General features: G+C 36.9%; 1 protein-coding gene across 1 annotated transcript; it reads left to right on the forward strand.

Annotated features, from left to right (window-relative positions):
* Positions 1–1,969: 1,969 nt before the first annotated feature.
* LOC141956884 (desmocollin-1-like) lies at positions 1,970–20,352 on the forward strand. The gene is made up of 13 exons (XM_074897742.1): positions 1,970–2,089; positions 3,929–4,084; positions 5,007–5,151; positions 6,349–6,515; positions 8,168–8,302; positions 9,540–9,725; positions 11,192–11,451; positions 11,672–11,814; positions 13,555–13,770; positions 15,388–15,621; positions 17,642–17,763; positions 18,983–19,219; positions 19,995–20,352. The coding sequence occupies exons 1-13, from the start codon at positions 2,045–2,047 to the stop codon at positions 20,190–20,192; spliced, it is 2,244 nt and encodes a 747-aa protein (XP_074753843.1). The 5' UTR covers positions 1,970–2,044; the 3' UTR covers positions 20,193–20,352.
* Positions 20,353–22,935: the final 2,583 nt, after the last annotated feature.

Here is a 22,935-nt window from a genome sequence, read left to right on the forward strand (position 1 = left end):
CGGTGCTGTAATATGTAGCAGTACGAAACACCTTTAAGTGAGGCAGTGATACTAAATTTTCATTATACAGATTGACAAGGGAGAGGAGTCACTGCTGCAGTGCTATACAAAAGTCTAGGAAATGTTTAATAAGCAGTTAAAAGAAGGGCTTAAAAGGGGAACGAAGAAAGCACGTCATATTTAGAATTGTGCTTCCCATCTATTCTTGCATTGTTGCAAGAGAAATGAAATTTGGTTTATCATCTGTAGATATGATATGTATATGAAATTCTGAATCTCTCTGAGTTCTGCTCTGGGAGTTTTGCAATCAGCTTTCATGGAGCAAGGCCCCATCCAGTATTGAAAAGTTTTGATTTTGAGAACATGACACTGACACTTCTTGTATTCTGCAAGAGTCATTTGTCTAGAGTTTAGAGCTCTGTCCTTTGTCTTGTTCAGGGTACCAAATTGTTCTTCTGTAGTGCTGTGGTCCTACTGCAGTTCATTATGGGTATCCTGATTTTGCTTTTTCTCCCCCTGTATTGCTGAGTTACTTGCTGATGAACTAAGTTTAGTGAAGTGCATTACAGTTATTTTAGCCACAGGTTACAAATGCAGTAAAAAATACCTGAGAAGCATGCTGAACTTGGTACTTCCTATAAACTGCATGGGATTCTATCATGTACATATTAAAAAATTTCAAATCGTTCGTTCTAGTCTTTATCTCTCCTATCTGTCTGCCTTATAATTTAAAGGCCTTTGTCCTCCCAGGACTATTAAATCACATAGTACCAGTCAGTGCTTTCCTCCTGAGGGCAAAACTTCCAAGATGTAACATCTCCATTGGGCATTTGCATTAATTAATCATCTTCACTGATTTTGTGAGGCATGGACCATAAGGCAAATGTAATAGCTACCGATCTAATAATGAGTGTGCCTACAATGTTTTTTGCATTTAAAGGTGTTTGTTCATCTCTGATGCTTCAATAATTTTACCAGTGCAATAGTGTCTTATTGAAAAAAATCCATGATGCATCAGTGTCCTTTAGGAAACACTTATGAACACAAGAGTCGAAATTTATGTAAACTTGGTCAAATCTGACTGCATAAATAGGTTCTAGAATCTGTATTTGGGATCGCTAAATACTGAATGACCAAATTTTTGAAGACTCCACATGTCAGTAAATTTAACTTAGGCAAGGTTTGTTTGGGTTTCTTTGTTGTGGTTTTTTTTTTTTTTTTTTTTTTTTTTTTTGTGAGAGATGTTATTGTTTCACTGTTTGAGTTATTGTCTGAATATTTTTTCCTACAGTTGATTTGAAAGAATGCCTTCAGTCTGCAGAGTTTATCAGTTCCAGTGATGGGAACTTCAAAATTCTAGATGATGGTTCTGTGTACACAACGTCTGCTGTTTCTTTGTCTTCTGAGAAGAAGACTTTTACTATATTACTTAAAGACATTCAAGAAGAAGTACAAAAGAAAATACATGTTAGCTTGGTGGAAGATGAAAAAAAGGTGAGCTTCTAAATTCAAGATACCTTACTTACTGAAAATACTGTTTCATGGAGTATAGCTTCAGCTGGGTAACTGTGGTTGAATCTGGAATTCAAATAATCAGGCAAAGCACTCTGGTGTAGAGGGTATTTTTATTTAGCAGTTGTTGACTACTGTGTTGCTTAAATCAGCAGACTTTCTGAAATGAGAGTTGCTAGCAAGGAGCTTAATCAGGAATTCAAAGAACTTTAAAAGTCATGTTTGAAGAATTAAAGCAGATTTTATTTCTCCAAAGTATTACAATGAATGAAAAAAACTCTTGGAATACTGTCACAGGTATAATCAGAAATGAAGACCTTGGAAAAACAAATAGTTGGTAGGAAAACTGGAGCAGAAGGAAGAAAGATGGAAATACGGGACAGTAGTTAAGCGAAAATATACACTGTTAGGAATATATGGATATATTCTCACCTGTTTTTTTATCTTCTAGACCCAGACACAGAAGACCAGGCATGCTAGAGATACAGTTCTTAAAAGAACCAAAAGAAGGTGGGGCCCTATTCCATCTGTAATGTTAGAGAACTCACTGGGACCATTTCCACTACAAATACAGCAGGTATATTTTTAGATGAATCCTAGTTTTGTGACCCAAGCTAGTTTTGTATGTGACTTTTATCATGAGAGAATAAGAAAAGTGAGATTTCTTGTATTGCCTCCTGATGCCGTTCCTGCTATTATTTCTTTTTCTTGTTCTGTCCCGTTCATTGTGTAACTTGTGAAATAACTTGTGATCATAATTGTTGGAATGAACTGGAAACGTGCAAAAGTTTTGAAAAAGAGAGAGGCATGCTATCAGGAGAGAGCCCTTTGGCCTGGAAGTCAGTGGAGTGTGTAATTAAAGAAAAATAACAAACCGACCCCCACAAAACGTTCCCTAGAAAAAGGATTTGTTGACACAAACTGGGGGAAATCTTACCTGTTTGTCTACATCCTTTCCAGAGCTTGAGGTGTATACCTGTAGCATTGAAGACAGAGTAGGGCCTATATTGTTAGGAAAAGTACTTACTGTAGGAAGACAAGTAGGCGTGAAAGAGAAATGCAAGAACTAAAGTTATCATAGGTCCATCTAGCCTTTGTTAGATTACAGAGTGGCTGGTAGCAGATGTGTAGAGACAAGTGTAATAACAGAGTCTGTGCAGAGCAATCAGTCTTCTACTAATCTTACCTTCCTAACTTCTGGCATTCAGTAGGTAAAGGAAAGTATTTGGGGAGGAGCGTGTTTATAAATAGATAACTGCTAATGTTACCTCCTTGGTGCTTGTGATGAGATGAAAGAGGCTATGTGAATTGGCCTATCTGTGGACTACACTCTAGGTGGTCCTCTCTTTCTCCCCCTCTCCTCTCTCTCTTTCTCCCCCTCTCCTCTCTCTCTTTCTCCCCCTCTCCTCTCTCTCTTTCTCCCCCTCTCCTCTCTCTCTTTCTCCCCCTCTCCTCTCTCTCTTTCTCCCCCTCTCCTCTCTCTCTTTCTCCCCCTCTCCTCTCTCTCTTTCTCCCCCTCTCCTCTCTCTCTTTCTCCCCCTCTCCTCTCTCTCTTTCTCCCCCTCTCCTCTCTCTCTTTCTCCCCCTCTCCTCTCTCTCTTTCTCCCCCTCTCCTCTCTCTCTTTCTCCCCCTCTCCTCTCTCTCTTTCTCCCCCTCTCCTCTCTCTCTTTCTCCCCCTCTCCTCTCTCTCTTTCTCCCCCTCTCCTCTCTCTCTTTCTCCCCCTCTCCTCTCTCTCTTTCTCCCCCTCTCCTCTCTCTCTTTCTCCCCCTCTCCTCTCTCTCTTTCTCCCCCTCTCCTCTCTCTCTTTCTCCCCCTCTCCTCTCTCTCTTTCTCCCCCTCTCCTCTCTCTCTTTCTCCCCCTCTCCTCTCTCTCTTTCTCCCCCTCTCCTCTCTCTCTTTCTCCCCCTCTCCTCTCTCTCTTTCTCCCCCTCTCCTCTCTCTCTTTCTCCCCCTCTCCTCTCTCTCTTTCTCCCTTCCCCTCCACTTTGCTTTTTCTGCTCTAGTTTCCAACCACATTCTTAGTGAGTGCACTAAAACAAAAAATCTCTTGAACGGGGACAGAAATAATAAACCATCTGTATCTGAATGTGCCTTGTATGTTCAGTATTCTAGAGAGATTAGATTTCAAAATAAATGACAGTGTGCATACAAAAAATTTTTTTTGTTCAATAGCTGCAAACACTTCTGAGGTTGAAATAACAACCCCTTCTCATGTACACACACATTATAAAGACAGTTACATGGCAAGCTGTTCTATGAAGTTTAAGCTGCTGAAGAAGTAGAAGTAAATCAAGTTTTGTTTTTCCTTTTTTTGAAGAGTTCCTGCTTGTGCTAAACATGATCATGAAAAGGGGTAAAATGTATTAGAATGATGCTGCTGTTTTTCCTTGGGCTTAAAATTGTGTTGTTTATAGGTCCAATCAGACACAGCTCAGAACTACACCATTTATTATTCTGCAAGTGGACCAGGAATTGATCAAGATCCAAAGGGTTTGTTTTACATAGAAAGAGAAACTGGAAATATCTTTGCTACTCGTGCAGTAGACCGTGAACAATATCCAAGCTTTCAGGTACAGGCCTAAATTGTGCAAATGTAATTACATCTTTTTTTTTCTGTCATGCATGCATTTGAAAGCTGGGTTACAGGGGAAACTGGGAGCAGACAAGATCTGGAATCAGCTATCTATTCTAATATCTTTGGTGTTGTAGGGATGAAATCAGTGACATGTAAAGAAATAGCTGGTCATCTAGGTCTTGAGAGTAGTTTTGCTTCCCATTGCTTAGACTTAATGTATGCTTAAATGTAGCAAGCTATTGGATTTGCATCACTTCTGGGAAGTCTTTGAAGTTACTTCAGAGTTTTTCAGGGAAGGTTGAAAAGGTCTGCATAAAACCAAAATCATGAGGAACTCTAGGTGGCCTTGGTTTTTTGAGCCTCTCTTTCTCAAGCTGTTCGGTTTTGTTATTTTGTTAACAAGGTGCACTGCTCTCTCTACTGGCTGAGAAGTGTAAGAAGGCATTTAGTAGAAACAAACAGCTTCTAAATAGGTAATTTGCAGTACCTATTACTGCATTTTATTAGATCATACTGTAATGGGCAAATGATTTTGATGTTTTTGATTTTGTTCTACATAGCAATATTTACCTCTAAATTTTTGGTAAGGTTGTTATTGCCTCATAGACACCAGGAAGAAATGTGTTCAAGGGACTTGGAAAAAGTGTTTTGACAGAGTTGGGGGGGGGAAAAACAGTGATTCAAATACTTGTAGTGTGAGGAATAGAAAGGGGAAAGCTTGGAAAGTGTTTAAAGGTTTTGTGTTGCTGTCATCATAAGACATCAGTCACTTCTTCCATGTGGCTGAAGAGCCTGGTCTTGAGAAGGGTATGCTTGGCACACTGTATTTAATTTTATTGACTCCTCCATTCAACTGAAAGTATAATAATGCTTCATGTTACTTAAGCATGAAGCGAATTACTGAATTTGTCTTACAGATCATTTGCTTTGCAACCACTCCAGATGGTTATTCACCAGAGGTACCACTTGTGCATACAATCAGGATAGAGGATGATAATGATAATGCTCCATATTTTACACAGGACCTTTTTGAATTTTCTGTCCCTGAAAATTCCAAACCTGGTAAGAGTTGTTTTAAATCAGTGAACACAGTTATCACTACTCAGCTCAGTTAGGTACCAGTATGACTAGGTGTAATCCTACCTTTTAATCAATTTCAGAGGGATTTCCTAAGGAGTATTTCTTTATAGCAAAGGCTGAATTTGCAAAGAGGAGCTCAAGATTTCTTAATGATTAGAAATCCCAAATTGCCAACTCAACCATGGTGAAAAGCGTTGTTTAAAAAAGTTTTTAAAACCCAAGATGATGCAGTATTCCTAAAATGATGTAAGAACTTCAGAACATTATTCTTTTCATTTTATCCATAATCACCAGTGTCCATAAAATGTTTCGATTGACAGAATAGTAGTTTTTAACATATTCTTTTCCTAAACAACTAAATTAGTGGTGTTCTAAGGTGTAATATGCCTTTGACTGAGGTTATAGTGTTTGTCCGAGCTGATGAACAGATGTAGGACTTTTTTGGGGGGGCGGGGGGGGGGGGGCAGGGGAGAAAGTCTTGCTTCTGCCCATACCTGTAAAAGGCAAGGATTTGCCCATTAGTAAGAGGATAAAAACAGGGAGAAGGGTGAACGCCAGAGAATAAGGAATGCAAAACCTGTGGTTTGCCATTCCTCGCTCCATCTCCTAGGCTAGGGGGCAAAGAGTGGAGAAAGTCTAACTTGCTTCACAAAAAGGAAGCTTTCTTCCCCTTCATCCCAATCCACCAGTTTCTCTGAGCTGCTCTACTTACTGGGTAAGATACTCACCTAAAGAGAAGTTCCAAAATCTGTAGGGGCTCTAGGAATGAAGTACAGCAGTGCTCCTTGTGAAGCAGTACTGCAGTTTGGACCATGCCAGAAAGCACCGAATCTCTCCCTCTACCCACTGGCAACTCCTCTTCAGCTGTCTTTGGGATGCTCGCTGTCAAAAACACTAATTGAAATCTAAACTTTTAGTATTTCTTCTGAGTATTACTTAACAGCTGCAATAATTACAACTTTTTCGAAGAAGGAAAAAAAATAGAGGATTAAAATAGACAATTTTACACTTAACTGTATTTTTACTATTTACTCTGGTTTTAATATTATTTTTGTTTAGAGCTGAATGACAAACTAGCTATTTTCATGTAGCTAAAATAGAATGAAGTACCTATTCAAATAATTTTGATTATTTACAGATTTTTTTCTGGAACTAAAATTTGCTGTATTGTGTTCGCAGGTGTAATTGTTGGAAAAATGACTGCAGAGGACAGAGATGAGCCTTATACTCTGCATACTACATTGAAATACCGCATTGTGTCACAAAATCCACCAGTAACCCCAGCATTTTCTTTACATGGTGACACGGGTGTCATTTCTGTATTATTACCGCAGCTGGACAGAGAGGTGAAGCATCTTTAGCTGTCATCTAGTGCACACACATAGCAGCTTAACTCTGAATTGATAACGTGGGAATCACCAGATAAATTTTTTCTGTTGCCCTCTTTTTTTGTTTCCCTCTCTAAGAAGCTTCTGTAATTGGTCCAAAGAGTTTCTGTATAGATCTACCATCTTCTAGCCAGTCTTGGCAGGGGACCTCCTGCTGTTCTTCTGTGCAACCTATGGATATAAAAATTCTCTCTTTATGAATCCCATGAATCACTGTTTCCTCCTAATCAAACTCCATTTGAGGTACTTCTTGCTTCTTTACAGGGAAGATGGACCAACTTTTCTGGAAGTAGTCAAGTCTTCCTGTACTGAACAGAAATAGCTCCAATATCTGAAACCTAAACACTAATATAACATTGCCTAAAATTAAAGCATAAACCATTTATTCTTACCAGCTAGCTTTCAAGTAAAGATGATACAGGAGGTTTTAGTTTTGATTTTATTTGGGGTTTTTGTTTGGATAAGATGTCATATGAGAGATTGTTTACACTAGAAAAAACTGACAGGCATGTGTAATTCAAAGTAGTATTTCTAGCATAAGACAGTAATTCTAGGAAAAAAACCCTGTTATGGGCACATCATTTTTGAGGATAAAGATAGTCATATTCTGGCATACTTATGTTGCTTCATGGCTGAAAATGCACCATTAGCAGTGTGTTGCAAAATTGTGCACTTGCAGGTACACTGCTCAACTTTTTTAGCAAGAGAAAAATGCAGCAACTGTGAGCATCACCATAACTACTAAGGAAACAATCACAGTGACTACTGAGGGGAGGAAAGCTTGAAAAATGAGCCCACTGTCTGTCTTTTAAAGATAAACTGATGAAGTGAAACAGAAGATTTCTTTCCTCCACCTGAAAAACTTAATGCTACTTCCAGGCATTCGGAACTGGAGTTACTGTCTTGATTTACAAACTCCCTTGTTTTGTGCTCAGTTGTGTCGTGTCATCCTGTCCCCCCAACTCCCCCATTCCCTCTTCCCTGGGTTGTTCAGGTATTAATAAGGCTAAAAAAAGCCTTCTGCTCTTGTGACTCAAGTCAGGGATTTAAGTGGGCTGCTTATCAGTGATCACCTTGGAACCGATAAGGGAACTGACTCCTTGTGTGCCCAGAGACACTGCAAATGGCAGGCGTTGTCTTGTCATGCATAGCCCAGACAAAGGCTGATTGCAGCACCATTTCTGGTCATCCTCACTGAAATAAGACATGCACTGAAATACTTCACCAGCTGGAAACCTAAGGGAATGCTCTGCCGCTCCAAAGGGCAGACATAGCAGATGAAAGTGCATCATTTGTATCTTCCAAAACTTCAGGTATTGGGAAATAATTCTGACACTGTGAAAAACTATATTACAGGATATAGGGTATCGCCTACACATTACTAACAGATGCTGAACTTAGTGCTGCTTAACCTCTGAAAAATATTTTACTTGTCTTCCCTTTGAAACTATAAAAGCCCCAGAGCTAATTGCCTCAATTTGTAGGGGAGCACTGAATTTAGAGTAGAGTTGGGGAACAAGAGTAAAATATTTAGCTTCTACTCTTATGTGTAACTGTGTTTAAAAAAATGAATATGTCCAACTTCTGTATGCTTTTATTCATCTTTTCAGCTGGTACCCAGTTACACTTTGTTAGTTGAAGTGAGAGATATGGCAGGTCAGCCTTTTGGTTTGTGCACTACAGGAACAGCTGTCATTAGAATCGAAGATACAAATGACAATGCACCATCCTTTAGGCAGATGCAAGTAAGTCTTCATAAATTAAATGTCTGTAAAAAGGTAAAAAACCCCAAAACTATCCCCTTTCTATTTTCCTGGTGGGCAGTAACTCAAATATGAAGTTTAGTGCCCTGAAACAGTTAATGCCAATATAGACATTTGAGAATGCCCTGTTGGTTGTTGTGCTGTTTGGTAATTAGACCTATTGGTATATTAGTTGTTTTGAGTTATTTACTTTATTGGGAGAAAGCTGACATGACTCATTCATTCACTTCTGCTGCAATACATAGTCCTAGAAATCCCATAATTTAACTATTTTCAGGTAGGGGACGGATTCACTCCTAAACAGCATCGTGACCTCAATTACTGTTTGATGAACTTTTGGCTAGTTCCATGTTGCAAATGAAAATGTTAGTGTCAGTGAAGTAGATGCAAGGATTTTCACCAAGATTTTCTATGCTTTTCCAACTTTTTTTTTTTTTTTTTTTTTTTTTCCTACAGAAGTATTATTTAAACTACTTGTTCACCAATAGCTGTAACTCAGCCTTAAGTCTTTGCTTATTGCAGCCATCAGGACTATGTCTCAATAACTGTGTATACAGCTCAAACACCACAGGGCATTTTGTAATGCAAAATTTATGAAAAATTATTCATTATCCATGAGGAATATCCATGCTTTATCCTTTCCATTCACTACTGTAGAATACTATCAGTAATATTAATTTAGAATTACTCTTCTTGAGCTTGTACAGAGTAACACAGCTCTTTAAAAAGATGATAAAATATGAAAAAACCTTTCATCCTTTGCCATACAAGTAGAGACATATTTCACCCTTCATGTGGTTTGTTTATATATATATTTTTAATTTACTCCAGTGCCTTTTCTAATGCTTAGCTTGATCATGTTGTATGCAAATTAATATCTGTAGCTGATGTAACTGAGGGGAATGGTGCTAATTTACCTTTCCTGGAAGAAGAATTCCAGACTTAATTATGTCAGTGGTAGTTTGAGTGTATGAAGGAGCTGAGGTTACAGTGGTGCTGGGAGCAAACATTTACTGTTTCACTTAGGGTGTAAGGGAGGAATAGAGGAATGGAGAAAATATGCTAATGCGTGAAACCAAAATAAATCATTACAGTAGCTTGGTAAATTCACCCCTTCAGTTTAAGTAGTCTTACTTAATACAGTGTTCTTCAGTCCTGCATCATGGAACAATATTCTCTGATTTAAATTGATTTTTTTTTATCTTTTGGATATTCCAAGTATGAAGCACGAGTGGAGGAAAACAGAGTGAATGTAGAAATACTGAGAGTCTCTGTTGTTGATCTTGATGAACCTGGATCGCCTGGCTCAGGAGCAGTGTATGAAATTATAAGAGGAAATGATGATCGGTCCTTTGAAATTACAACAGACAAAAACACAAACGAAGGAATATTGTGTGTTGTTAAAGTAAGTAAAAATGGACCTGCTAAAGGAAAATTTGGGTGTCTTCAGGTGTTGCTTTTAAAACCAATAATCTAGAACTCATTTTTATTTGAAGAATATCTGTAACGCTCAGGCAAGTCATACTTTCTTCCTGATCTGAACTCTCTTCTAGAGTAGATTGCATAATGCACTGCAGATGAGGCTCACGTGTGATATATAACCTACAAACCTCACCTTCCAGATTGCTTCTAGTTTTTTTGTGTGCAGAATTCAAGGAATTCTCTTTGATTTTTCATTCCAGAACAGCTTGGTGCTTTTGCCTGGTTCCACAGTTGGAATTGTTTAGGTTTAGGGATGTAGCTGGGGAATTCTTCATGGCTGGGTTTTTAACAGAAACGGGAGTGTACAAAGGATGGTAAGGATGAACACCTCCTTCAGTCTTGCTCTCTCTAGGAGGCAATTAAACTTACTAATTCAGCATAAAACTCTCCAGGTTTTATTTTGCAGGATGGTGACTTCTGATTTTCTTTTCTGGGGTGTGAGGGAGTCTGCATACACATAAGACTGTGTTAGTTTAGTTACTTGTTATACCCCATACTTTACAGATGTGAGGTAAAAGTGCCAGTGTATCTGTACTCCAGCATGTCCCTTTGTGTCTTCATGCCACTTTTTCGTAATGTTAAAACTGTAATAACAGGTTACTTCTAAGGAACAGAGAAGATTAATATTAAAATTTGAATATTTAAATCATAAGGTTAAAGATGCCAGGTAAATTTGGTGGGGATTTTTTTATCTGTTATGTTTTGATTGCAGGTAATCATTACAGCTTTTTCTAAAACTATGTCCTTGGTATTTGAATCCATTTGAAATTCCTTATATTTAATGTAATGCTGTGGTAGACTGGAGAGTATTATGACTAGGATATAAATAGCTCTATTAAGTGCAGATCATGACCTTGGAGAAGTTGTCTGAAGAATAAATGGTAGATATTTACTGATCAACCCCACAAGTTCAGCTATATTTGCAATGGATGAAGTCTTATTAGGAAATAAATACAGGTGCTAGCAAGAAGCGTGATTGACCTATGTTGAAAGGGAAATACACATAACCTGAAATATTGGCCAACTAGATACGAGAGGAGAAAATCCCCCACCACATTTAATGCCTATCTTAGTTCTATTAGTAATTGACTATCAGAGTATTTATCTAAAATTTTACAGTGGTGCTGCTTACGTTATTAGGGTTAGTTCCTCAGGTTTTTTTCCTTTGGCTAACTTAGAACTTAACTTTCTATTTTTAAATTGTGTCCTTTTACTGTGTCTCAAGCTGGGTGTTCCAGAAGGATAGCTGTCGTCTTTTGTAAATAGATGTGGTACAGTTTTATCTATTTAATAATTGGGCAGTGAAAACAATATCAAGTTTTGTATTGGTTTGAAGGAAAAAACCAATCTTTGTCCATCTTTGGTTAACAAAGTCCATCTTTGTTACAGGGACTGGACTATGAAAGTGCCAAGCAAAGGGTCCTTGTGATTGCAGTCAACAACGAGGCACCCTACATGCTGGCACCACATTCGCAACAACTTTCCCAGAGCACCAGCTCTGTTACAGTGCATGTCCTGGATGTGGATGAGGGACCCGTGTTTAAACCCTGCCAGTTACGCCTAGATGTTAAAGAGTGTGAGGAGATTGGCACAAGTATTGGGAGATACGTAGCAGAAGATCCAGAAACTGGAAATAGTGAAGGCATAAGGTATGAAACAATGTTACCTGCTAGTTTATTGGGAGCACAGCATGGGTGGGACATGGATAGGGGGAAATAGTTGTGGATGCTGTGTATGTGTGTGTGTGTGCGTGCACACGTAAGTGTATATGAATACATGTATCTGTATAGGTATGCATATGTATGTACATATACGTGTGTGTGTGTATACTTGAGATCTTTAACTAAACAAACAAATTACTCTTAACAGCTACCGGATACCACCTGGACAGTGTAATTGGATCAGCATAGATGAAAATTCAGGTGAAATCAGAACCATTAAAGTCTTGGACCGAGATGTAGCAGAAATGAGACAAGGTCAATGTGATATCTCAGTCCTCGCAATAGACAGAAGTGAGTACTAAATGTTGTCAGTATTCTTAGTGGTTTATAACAGATGTTTATGTGCAAATTTAGTGGAGGGGAAAGCTACACTGGTTCAGACCAGAGGCTCACCTAGTCCATTGTCTTGTCTTTGGGATAGCTCTATCAAATGCTTAGAGAATACTATATAGCAGGGAAAGCATTTAAGAAATAGGTGCAAGTTCTCAATGTTTTCAAAAGTTATCTACTCCCATTTAAGATCCTCTGTTAAGTTTAAATTGGAATATTCTACTGTGTATTGCATTCCTTTTATTTCCTGACTTTTTAAAGCGATAGCACGTGGCAGCAGTGATGTTTACAACAGGGAAAATCGAGAAAGAAAACTTTTTGTAGAAAACTTGTTGATCTTGAAACTCTTACTGTTTCCTCCTCTGTCTGACTTCTTGGCATCTGGCTTTTAGACATTCTTAATTTAAAAGGAGTTCTAAGAATAACGGTATTCATTGTTGTATGCTATTGCACTCTTGCTCATTCTCGGTCGTCTGAGTTCACACCCTGTATTGCTCAGGTGATGAGCTCTTACAAATTGTTCTTGGAAAGGTTGTACACACAGATTCTCATTCTAAACCAAGTTTTGGTTCTGATTTAAAGTGAATAATCATCTATTCTTTTTGATTAATTTGGGTATATGCATTTATTGTAGGAAAAGACATAGTTTTGCCTCGACATCATCTAACCAACAAAATTAAATACACCTTTCACTTCCCAATTGCTAAATGTTAGCAAATGGATTATCAAAGAAAAACGTTAGGCTTATAGGTCACACTTTTCATTCTAAATTACATATCTTGCATTAGAAAGGAAAAATGGACTGCCTTTATAAATCCAACGGCAGGATTTAGTTTGAGCCCTTACGTGCTTAAACATCAGTGAGAATAAAGAGCAGACCTTTTGCAAGTTGCTTTACAGCTAAAAATTCTAATTCTGTCCAAAGCTTGCATATTAAAATTAAATGTAAATTACATTTAAATTGTTTAGAACTTCTGTTGCATATAAATTAGACATGATATATGCATCTGCAATTAGGTGTCTCTAGAGAAAGTTTTAAAAAGTAAACTTGGTGTAATTTCACTAGAATGTGTATACAAACATTGACCATTCCTATGTTGGAAAAAATGTGATTAGGGGGGAGAGCTCATTCACTTCTTGCATATAGTCTTTGGTGATGTAGTATGTGTCACTGCTGAATCCTGCTACCGCATGATGACTCAGAGGGAAGAGGACAGAAGAGCCCACTGTTTCTGAAAATGTTCGTGTTTCCAGGGAAGTGAGGGAAGGGAAAGTGTAATTTATTTTCTCCTTCCAAAAGTAAAAAGGCTGGAGACCTGTATTTTCTGCTTTTGACTCTCACTTTGACTTACCATCCTTTACCCCTGATTTATGGGCTCTTTCTCCAGTCATCCTCCTTTTAGAACAGTGTCTGTCGCTACACAGATACCCAGGCTCAACAGTACATTGTCTGCACGTGCAGAATATGGTGCTTTGGGAACTGTTGATCTACTCTACAACCAGCTGAGCAAAGAGAAGCTGCCAAGAGAGAGCTGTGAGAAGTCCCTCTCTTTTTGGCTAAATCAGCAGCTGCTTTCCACCTTACTTCTAAACTTGGATATTATAGTTGATGATAGATATTTCATTGTGAAAGTTTGGAGGAGAAATAAATATATGAATGTTAGAAGTAAGTGCTAAAAGTAGTTGTGTTTTGTCTCATAGATGGCAAAACAGGCACTGGAACAATTCAAGTTTTCATCCAGCCTGGGAACAAAAATTACCCACGAATCGCTAAAACTGAGTATATAATGTGCAGAGACAGAAAACCGATCTGCCTTACTGCACAGGATGGTGATGAGTCTCCTTACAGCACACCCTTCGTATATCACATAACTGACCATAACTTGGCTTCCATGTGGAAGATAACTCGACACAACGGTATGTAAAGACTTCTTCCTCCTCCTCACTTAGCTGTAGGTTGCCAGAGGAGGCTTTGTTACATCTCTCTTGGCTGGACTGTAAGAATAGATTGAATTAATGTATGTTTGGAATTAGCATAGTCAGTGGGGCTAACAAGGTAGCCCTGATGATCTCTAGCAGTTCCTCAGTTTCATTTGCTGTACAGGAGATCAAGAATATGCCAGAAATAAAAGGGAAATAGTTTAAGTATTCTTTATCATAATTGTCCTGAGTTTGAAACAGTTTGCAGAAGTTAAGAAGGTGACACTGTTGGCATCACAAAGGGAAGGAGAAGGATATTATATTCTGCCTCTTAAAGCATAAACAAGAATCTGTCCCAGCATCCTTGGGTCAGCAATCAGCTGCTGTAATTATGATGCAAAAAGATCAGGTGGGAGAACAAAAACTGATGTGATGCCTTGCATCAACACCTCTGGAAAAGGAAGTATGCATTCATAACTCATAAGGAATTTAAGAATGAAATGGCTAATGCCCCAAAGAAAAATACAGCTTTTCTTAGGCTGCTATTATGGTGGAGAACTAGAAAAATGAAACTTGACCTGAAACTGATTAGAGGCTGACTAAAAATATCCTGGCAGTTGTTTTTCTTAGTACTGCTGTCAGCCAGCATGTTTTTGTTAAAGCTGATCAGGGGAAAGGAAACATTACTATCTCCCTTAATAAATTTATGTTAATTTTTATAATTTTGATAGAAGTAGATGAACAATTTATTATGAAAGGAATCACCGTTTCCAGAAATTTGCTGATATAAAAATTTATAGCTGATGATGGCTTCCTGATGGGTGCCGTATGATAAGAGCAGCACATGCATTTGCTGCTATGTTGTCATGAATTAGCCTGAAAAGGGTCTGATTCTGAAGTGTTCTGTCAAACATTCGGTAACGAAAGGCAAAAGCCAGTAAAGTCTGAGAGCAGAAACATCTAAGAGTTTCAAAGGTTATATTAGGCAAATTGAAAAAACATTTTAGGTGGTACATGTAGTTTTATATACCTCATCATAAGGCAACCATTATGTACAATATAGACACTTTTGTACATACTTTTTACAAATGGTTTCTTTCGCCCTTTAAAACATGTGGTCACTAATCATTGCCACTAAGCAGGTCAGCAGACTAAACAGATTTTACTTCCCACTGGATATAGCCTTTTCCACTGAATATAGCAATAGAGCTAAATTAAGGAAGAGGTATAAATTAAGTTTATGTTTAATTATTCCAGTCACACTACCAGAAGTCCTTCTAATAGATTTCAATTCAGTTGATAGTCTTTACTATAAGCCCGAGTAGTGTCATTTACTATGATGAGCTGAATCAACTTCACAGTTTCAAATTGTATGTTGTCAGAAGGCTGTATAGGGTTTGCTTCTTCAATTTTAACATGTAAAAGGTGCTGAACGTATAAATCCTTCCAAGATGTAGTTTTGTGTCAACAATTTAAGATAGCTTTAAACTAGCTAGTGTGGATCTGGTAGCAATATAGGTGTAAGAGAAGGGGAGATTGTCATTATAGTCTGATTTGTGACAACAAAGTTTCAGGTATTGTTAACACTAGATCTGGTTTTGTCTTTTTTTACAGATAATTCTGTGTATCTTTCACCAAAGGATGATACTCCATTTGGAATATACAATATTCCTGTAAGTGTCACTGATAACGGAGGAAAGGTGGGAGAGAACCACATAACAGTTAACCTCTGTGATTGTGTTACTCCAACTGAATGCAATGGCAGGACCCGTTTACTTTCTGGCGGAAATGTTACTCTTGGTGTGTGGGCCATCCTTGCAATGATCTTAGGATCACTATTATTACTGTGTAAGTACACTTGTGGTTTTTCTTTAATGTGAAGTGCAAACCAATTAATTTTAAAATTAGCTGTGAGAACCTGATTGAAACTTGATATAAACATTTTTTTTATTTAGTCAGTTGTATACCCCTCATTGCTGATTTATTGTACCTGCTCTGTTTGTATCTGTATCACAGACTTCTTGCTCTCATCTTATCCTCTAGTTACTGTGTGTGCAGTTTTGTTTATTCTTTTAAGTACATTTTATGTAAGATGTGTGTGTGTTCATGTTAGCAAGACCAAAACACCTGCAGTCAGCACTTGGACCAAAAGAGGATGGGATTTGTAGTGCTTACCAGATCTTGTCCTGAGGCGCGTATAGCAAAGTTAGTGAGTTTAGTGCTGGGTTTGGGATGCACATTTCTGTGTGTAGAAAACAAATTTCCTAGAGCTTTTTGTGACCTTTGTTGTGTCATGGATTAAAACATGGAGTATCTGAAACACTGGATTTTACAAGAGCCAGCATAACATTGAAGGACAGGTTGGGTACTTCCACGACAGACCAAACCCTTGAATACATGTGGTGTTACTGGAGTTGCCCAAAGACTAACAGATTCTTAGCAGGATAATATTGCTGTTAACCAGTGAGGCGGTGACAGTGATATGTAATAGCAAAGCCAGATAATTTTTTTTTACCAGAATCAGACATAGTCTGACTAATAACATCTTTAAAAATCAGCAGTGGACATGCTACATTAACAAGTGCTTCAGAGTTTGGTTTTTTTCTTTTCCATTTTTTTCTGGTAATGATCAACCTGTCTTGTCCCTGTTCAATCTCAGCCAGCTGTTCTAACTCAGGTAGATAGAACACTGGGACCTACACATGTTTTGAAGATCAGATAGATCCGTGTTTTATCTAAACAGGGCAGGTGCCCGAATTTGTCATATAGCCCAGAGGTGGAACTTACAGATGTGGGGATGCTCAGTAGGGGGACTGTGTGAATTGTCTGATAGGTTTTTGTCACTATCCCTTGACTGCATCCCTCCCAGAGAGACCCATTATTTTATTGTGGCTAGGTTTTACCCTGTGTATCCTCTGCCGAGTGCTGTCATGGATGTCTTGTTTCCATCTGTCAGCATCAGGAGGCAACCTGCCAGAACCACTGATGCAGACCTTGCTGACAACTGATAGCTGGCAGAAGCTAAATGAACTTGAAAGTGACTCTTGGCCATTTTCCACAGAGGTTTATGTGTTCAGAGATCAGATTGCTCAGTGGGCAGTTAGGCAGAACTGTTCTGTTTCTCGTGGGCTTCTTTATTTTTGAGCTATCAACTTGAAAAGAGAAAGAAAAGTAGTTCTCTGAATGAAATGTTTAGTACTTTGTTTAGGAAAGGTGTTAGTTGCTCATGATTCTTTTATATAAAGTAATTTCTGGCTGAGTCTCTGTGACAACACAGAGTAGTATTATAGGAGGAGACAACACAAAGTAGTGTAGGAGGAATAAGCTGAATATAAGGAATTAAGTAAGGTTGTTCTGTTAACATAATGCTTGAAGTCCTCCAGGGTTCTGCTCAGCTTTTTTGTGAAACAGAAGTTTCTGGTATTGGGACTTTTAGCTTGCCTGTTAGTTCCTTATGATATAATTTGACATCTGCATATTCATACATGAAAAAGTCTTATGTACAACCTTGTTGCAGGCATATAACATGATTTTTTCACCTGGATTTAGTAATTTATTTTTATTACTGTGAAATCTGCAGTCACAGTGTTTTCATAAAGTTTGCTTGCATTTCTTTTGGGGAAACCAAGATGTGTTTTAGAAGAATGAAATAATTTGACAGTATAGTGAAAACTCCATGTACTGTTTGAAAAAAATGTATATATTTACAGTTTGGAGTATGGGCATTTTGGAAAAAAAAAATTTTTTTAAACCGTACTTGATGCTTAGGCATTTAAAAAGGGTAATACAACAAAATTCATTATAGAACAGTAGATACCATTATGAGGTAAAGTTCATAGTATCTTTCTCATTTATTTCCTTTCCTTAGTAATTCTGATCACAATTTGTGGCTGCTGTGGCTCTGGGGTAATGCACAGGCATGTGACTGATGATTGTGCCAATCACAATTTAATCATTTCAAATACAGAAGCTCCAGGAGAAGAAGTGATGGTAAGTTATCTATCTACTTCAATGTAGAAACATATAATTAAGATATCCATGGCACTGAGAACAGGACCACCTGCAAGTGATTTAGTAAAGGAAATAAGTAATAAATGCAGAGATGATTAGATATGCTTTGCTATTTAACAAGAATTTGAAAATTCTTACTTTAGGCAGAGTTGGTAGTACCATATATGTTTAAACATACCCTGTAGTTGTTAGTCTGGCTGCTTATAATTCTTTCAGAATTTAATAGTTTGACTGGAACTTCCAGGTGAACATTTTAATCACTTCAGTCATTTTCAATGATGAGATTAGATTGAAATTTACTATTTTGTCTATGTTGAATGTGTGTTTATGGAAAAACATTATTGCTCTTCTTTGGAAAAGGATTTTTAGATTTAGAAGATTTTAATTGTAAATTACAGGTGCAATTTCTGCCTTTCCCCTGAAAAATGTCCCCAAATACAGTTGATTTTTGAGCTAATGGAGATAATTGAACAGTCCATGTTCATGACACATGTTCTTGCTTTTTTTTAAGATTAAGTCTACCATGAACGTAGTCCAGCCCAGGACTGCGCATACACAAGGATTTAGTTCTTCAGACTCTTCCCCTTCTCCTCTGTCCCCCACCACCTGGCTTTGCCCTCCTTGAGAAAAGATTAGTTTAAAAAACATTGAGTTTACTTCACACTGAAAACTAGGAAATCCTAATGGTGATAAGTGTCAGATTTCTCACTGGCTATGAAACAATTTGTAATCCCATACTAGTTTTTCCATATTTCACCCAGTATACAGACAATGTGTTAAGAAACAGAATGAAATTTATGCATATGACTGTGTATCTAGCTTAATGGGCTACAGGTTGTTGTCTTTGAAAACCAAACATTATTTTTACATGATAATTTAAGAAACTAGCATATAGATTACAGTACAGCTTTAACTGGAGTAAAGATTCAGGTTTTGGATCTCGTATCATATTTAAATGTAGGTTAATTTTTCCCCCCTTGTCATATTATCCTTTGCAAAGACCACTTATTGATCTTTATGCAATAAGTACTAAGGATAGCTTTTTGTTCAAAATATCTCAGTGCAAAGCTGGAGACTTTCCAGTTTTCAGTACTGACAGTTCCTGATTGCTGTTTTATCCTTTGAATTTAAAAAAAAAGTAAAAAAAAAAAAAAAGAAAAAAAGTAAAGGGATCCACACTACTGCATCTTTTTTTTAGGATCACAATATAATTCCTCTACAAAATACAAGTGATCAAGGAGGATATGGAATAAAAACAGGAGATCAACAAACATTTGAAATGGTAAAAGGAAGAGGACATACTTTGGAATCAGTGAAGGGAGGTGGACATCAGACTCTGGGATCAGTTAAAGAAGGAGGAGGACAGCCTTTGATGGATACATGTAGATACTCCTACTCAGAATGGCATAATTTCACACATCCTCGTTTAGGTGAAGTAAGTATTCTGAAACTGGATTTTGGGGGTTTTTTGAGCGTAGGTTATGGTAAATATATACCGAATTTTCAAGGAGAACATGTATTTGTGCTAGAAAGGTGGCTGTCTGGTTTTGGTTTTGTTTTGGTTTTCCTCTCCATTGCTTCCCTGAATATCCTTTGGAATATTGCCCTTTGAAAAACTCATCCTTTACCTATTTTAGACATAAATATAAATAACTCTTTCTTTTCTCGGCTTAAAGTATAGGCAATATGCTATTTTTCATTTATAATATTTACTCACTCAGAATAATTACTCAAGCTTTTGTGAATTTTTCTGGGACTGTCTGCTTTTATTCTAACAGCTTGCGTTGTACTAATTTAAACACAATACTTACCTTAGCAATGGTGCAGGAATGAATGTACAGCATTAGAAATGTAGTTACTTCATGCTTTGGAGATCAAAAACTCTCACTACCTGCCTAACTAGTTATGTGTAAATCAGTCTTTTAATTTCAAGTGGATTTTAGTTGCCTGACAGGTTATTTAAACAGGTTCTTCCTCTTTTGTTGTTACATATATGATTAGTAGAAATTTTTTCTTAATAAAAACTTATATTTTGTAGTCTTAATGATATAGACCAATCATGTGCATTTTTTGTATGTAGGAATCCATTAGAGGACACACTCTGATTAAAAATTAATCAATGAAAGGTAAATCAAAAGAAATTATTTTTATGCAATATGTTTAGGATAACAATTTAAGAAAATAATAAGGTGTGTTCTCTTCCTATGCAGAAGGTGCATCTATGCAGACAGGATGAAGAACAGAAGCATTCTGAAGATTATCTCCTTTCATATAACTATGAAGGAAAAGGATCCTTGGCTGGCTCTGTAGGCTGCTGCAGTGATCAGCATGAAGAAGAAGCACTTGACTTCTTAGATCAGCTGGAACCCAAGTTTAGGACATTAGCAGAAACTTGCGTAAAAAGATAAATGTGCCTTTCACGGTGTTGAAAAAAACTGTAAATAAGTGGCTGCCATACTTCTGCAATATTAGGTATTTTGGAATTGAGGGGGGGAGAGGTTTATCAAAGTTAATATAGACAGGTGAGAGTGTAAGTAACTCTTACTTCAAAATTACAACTTTTTTTTAATCTCTGCTAGACACATTCCATCAAAAATAAGGAATTCAAAATATTTTTTCTTTAGTCTATGTTAATATAGTAATACTAGTTTCTACTTAGATTACATTTCTTATTCTTTGTGATTACTTAACAATGCAAAACCTGGTGTTGTCCTTTTAATTATTCAGCTTCAAAATGTTACTGTATTTGGCTTTGGAGAAGGAAAGCTTTTTAATTCACTGTTTCTTTGTTTTCTTTGAATTCTGTAGAAATAAACCAAAAAACATTACTGGTGAATATCAAATACCGTGTTAATTTTTAACTTATGAACTGAGATACAAAACACCTCTTCTTTTTTTCACATAAAAATACTGATGAATACATTAGAAAACTTTATATTTTGATTGAAAATTGAATATATATATATATTGTATATATGTAAAATATTCAAAAATATATTTTTCTCCTAATGGGTTACCACCCATCAAACTTGCTATCCTAAGGGATTTATGGCATCACCACATAGGGTATCAGCATTGTATGCGGGTATGTATTTTTCTTTTAAGGAAATAACAGATTAAAAAAAAAAAGTCAGGAAATAGGGGTAACTATCGTACTTCAAATGAATGCAAGAGAAAACTCATGTTTACTTGATATGTTTGTACCTCGGTTTCTTGTGAGTTTTGACATAGTATCATTGCAGAAATGATGAACATTGCCAAGAGTTTTGTCTAGTGTAGCTGCCAATACGTTTTTTATTTGCCTTGTTATGGACTTCATTAAAGTGTTTCTTTCTGTAAGTATAACTTGACAGAAGATATAGCTCAAATGAATTGAGCATACACTACATTAATAATGTGTGTTAAAGATAAATTTATTTGAGGTGCAAAATTACACTCAGATAAATTGTTTTGGGTGTGTTATGTGGTGGTTGTAGAGGTAAACATTTACACAGATCTCTGTCAGAAATCACCTGAATCCTGTTTATTATTTTACTAGATTAATTATACATATACATTATATATATATACACAAAAGTCTGAAATACCTTTGGCAGATGACAGTAGTGAGACCTAAATGCTGCCATAAGCTATTTCTGGAATTCAGCCTCTGCTTCCCAGGTTTTATATGTTCTTAATATTTGCACTCCTGGTTAAGTAATCTGTCCTCTGCACTCTGGAAATTCTCTTGCGCTGTGAAAGAACATCTTCCTGCCTATGAGAAAGAGAAGCTTGTGCAATTACTTACTTTTGTTGCTATAATTCTGCTTTTAGGATTTGCTCTGTGAACATATGCCTTAGGGGGATATTTTTAAAAATTTACTATAGCTAATGATCTGCAAAAGGAATTATCGGTAAAAACAGAGTCACATTGCTCCAAATTTCAGTGCACAGCTGTTGCTGACTTCCAGTGATTGCAGTTCATTCCACACAAATTATGGTCAGTAAAAACCCATAACAGTACAAAAAATTACCAAAGTTATAAATAGTACTTCTGTAATCTTCTTCTTTCACAGTGTAAACGGGCTTCAGAATATTTCTGGTAAGAACTAGCTGTGGTTAATAACTTCATAGACCAATGTTAAATGTATTTGTCTATCGTTTGAAAGTGGTAACGAATTCATCCTGAAGTAGAGACACTGCCAGTGGTAAGAGTGACAGCCACCAGCAAAATACTCGATGAGAACCAAGGTTTTACAAACTTACTTTATTTAAAAAATGCATGCTGACACTACTGTTCTGAACACTACTCTTCTTTATCACTAACATAAATGAGTTCTGCTGTACATAGATAGGCTGATCTGTGGCTGATGTAAGTCAGGAAAGCTCTGCTTGATGGCAGTGGAGCTATGCTGAATTTATGCCAGGTGAAGACCTGTCGCCTATTGATTTCCTTGCTTCTTTGTGTCTTGCATCTTTAGTTATTGGCTATATGCTTTTTAAGGTAACATTAATGTCTTGTCTTCCCCCCTGCCTGCCCCTCCCTTAACGTTTGGTGGTTTGTTTGTTTTTTGTTTTGTTCTTTTTTTTTTTTTTTTTTAAATTATATAAAAATCCTGTAGTTCACAAGGACCTATGATAAATAACAGAATGCACTCTTGAAGATTACTTGGTAGTGGTGTAGAGAAACCTCTGGAAATACAGGTTTTTTCCTCATGGAATATAATAGTAGTACTGTTCTAAAAGCATAGTCTAAATTTGTATGAGCTTTAATTGAATTGATGTTGGCTATTTGTAGTAGATGGTTGCCAACTTTTCACTCTGGAGTTAAAATAATAACCTACTGAAATGAAAAGAATGTTTTCTAGTTTACCATTAAAATGTGTTTTTTTTTTCTTTTACATTTCAAAAAACATAGATAATTACTTGCATTTTTTGTCAGTTTTTAAACAGAGCAAAAATTTGGAATCACTTCTACTTGTTTGTCTCTCTTAAAAATTATGAACTCAACCAGCTATTTCTGTAAAACCAAGAATAGAAAGGCAATTGAGATGCTTTAAATGAACTGTAAAACATTGTTTTCATTGTATCTTCTAATCATGTGAACGAAAACTTTGTATAAAGCATTAAGGTTTACAAATCCTAAATACCAAATAACATTTGTATAAAGCT

The sequence above is a fragment of the Athene noctua genome, chromosome 2 (assembly GCF_965140245.1).
Source record: "Athene noctua chromosome 2, bAthNoc1.hap1.1, whole genome shotgun sequence".
In the NCBI taxonomy this organism is placed as follows: Eukaryota; Metazoa; Chordata; class Aves; order Strigiformes; family Strigidae; genus Athene; species Athene noctua.

Excerpts from the sequence above, each read along its gene's own strand:
- LOC141956884 (XM_074897742.1), top strand. The coding sequence starts at position 2,045 with ATGTTAGAGAACTCACTGGGACCATTTCCACTACAAATACAGCAG. Across the intron at positions 11,815-13,554 it reads AGTCCTCGCAATAGACAGAA|ATGGCAAAACAGGCACTGGA; the intron begins GTGAGTACTAAA and ends TTTGTCTCATAG. Across the intron at positions 17,764-18,982 it reads CTCCAGGAGAAGAAGTGATG|GATCACAATATAATTCCTCT; the intron begins GTAAGTTATCTA and ends TCTTTTTTTTAG.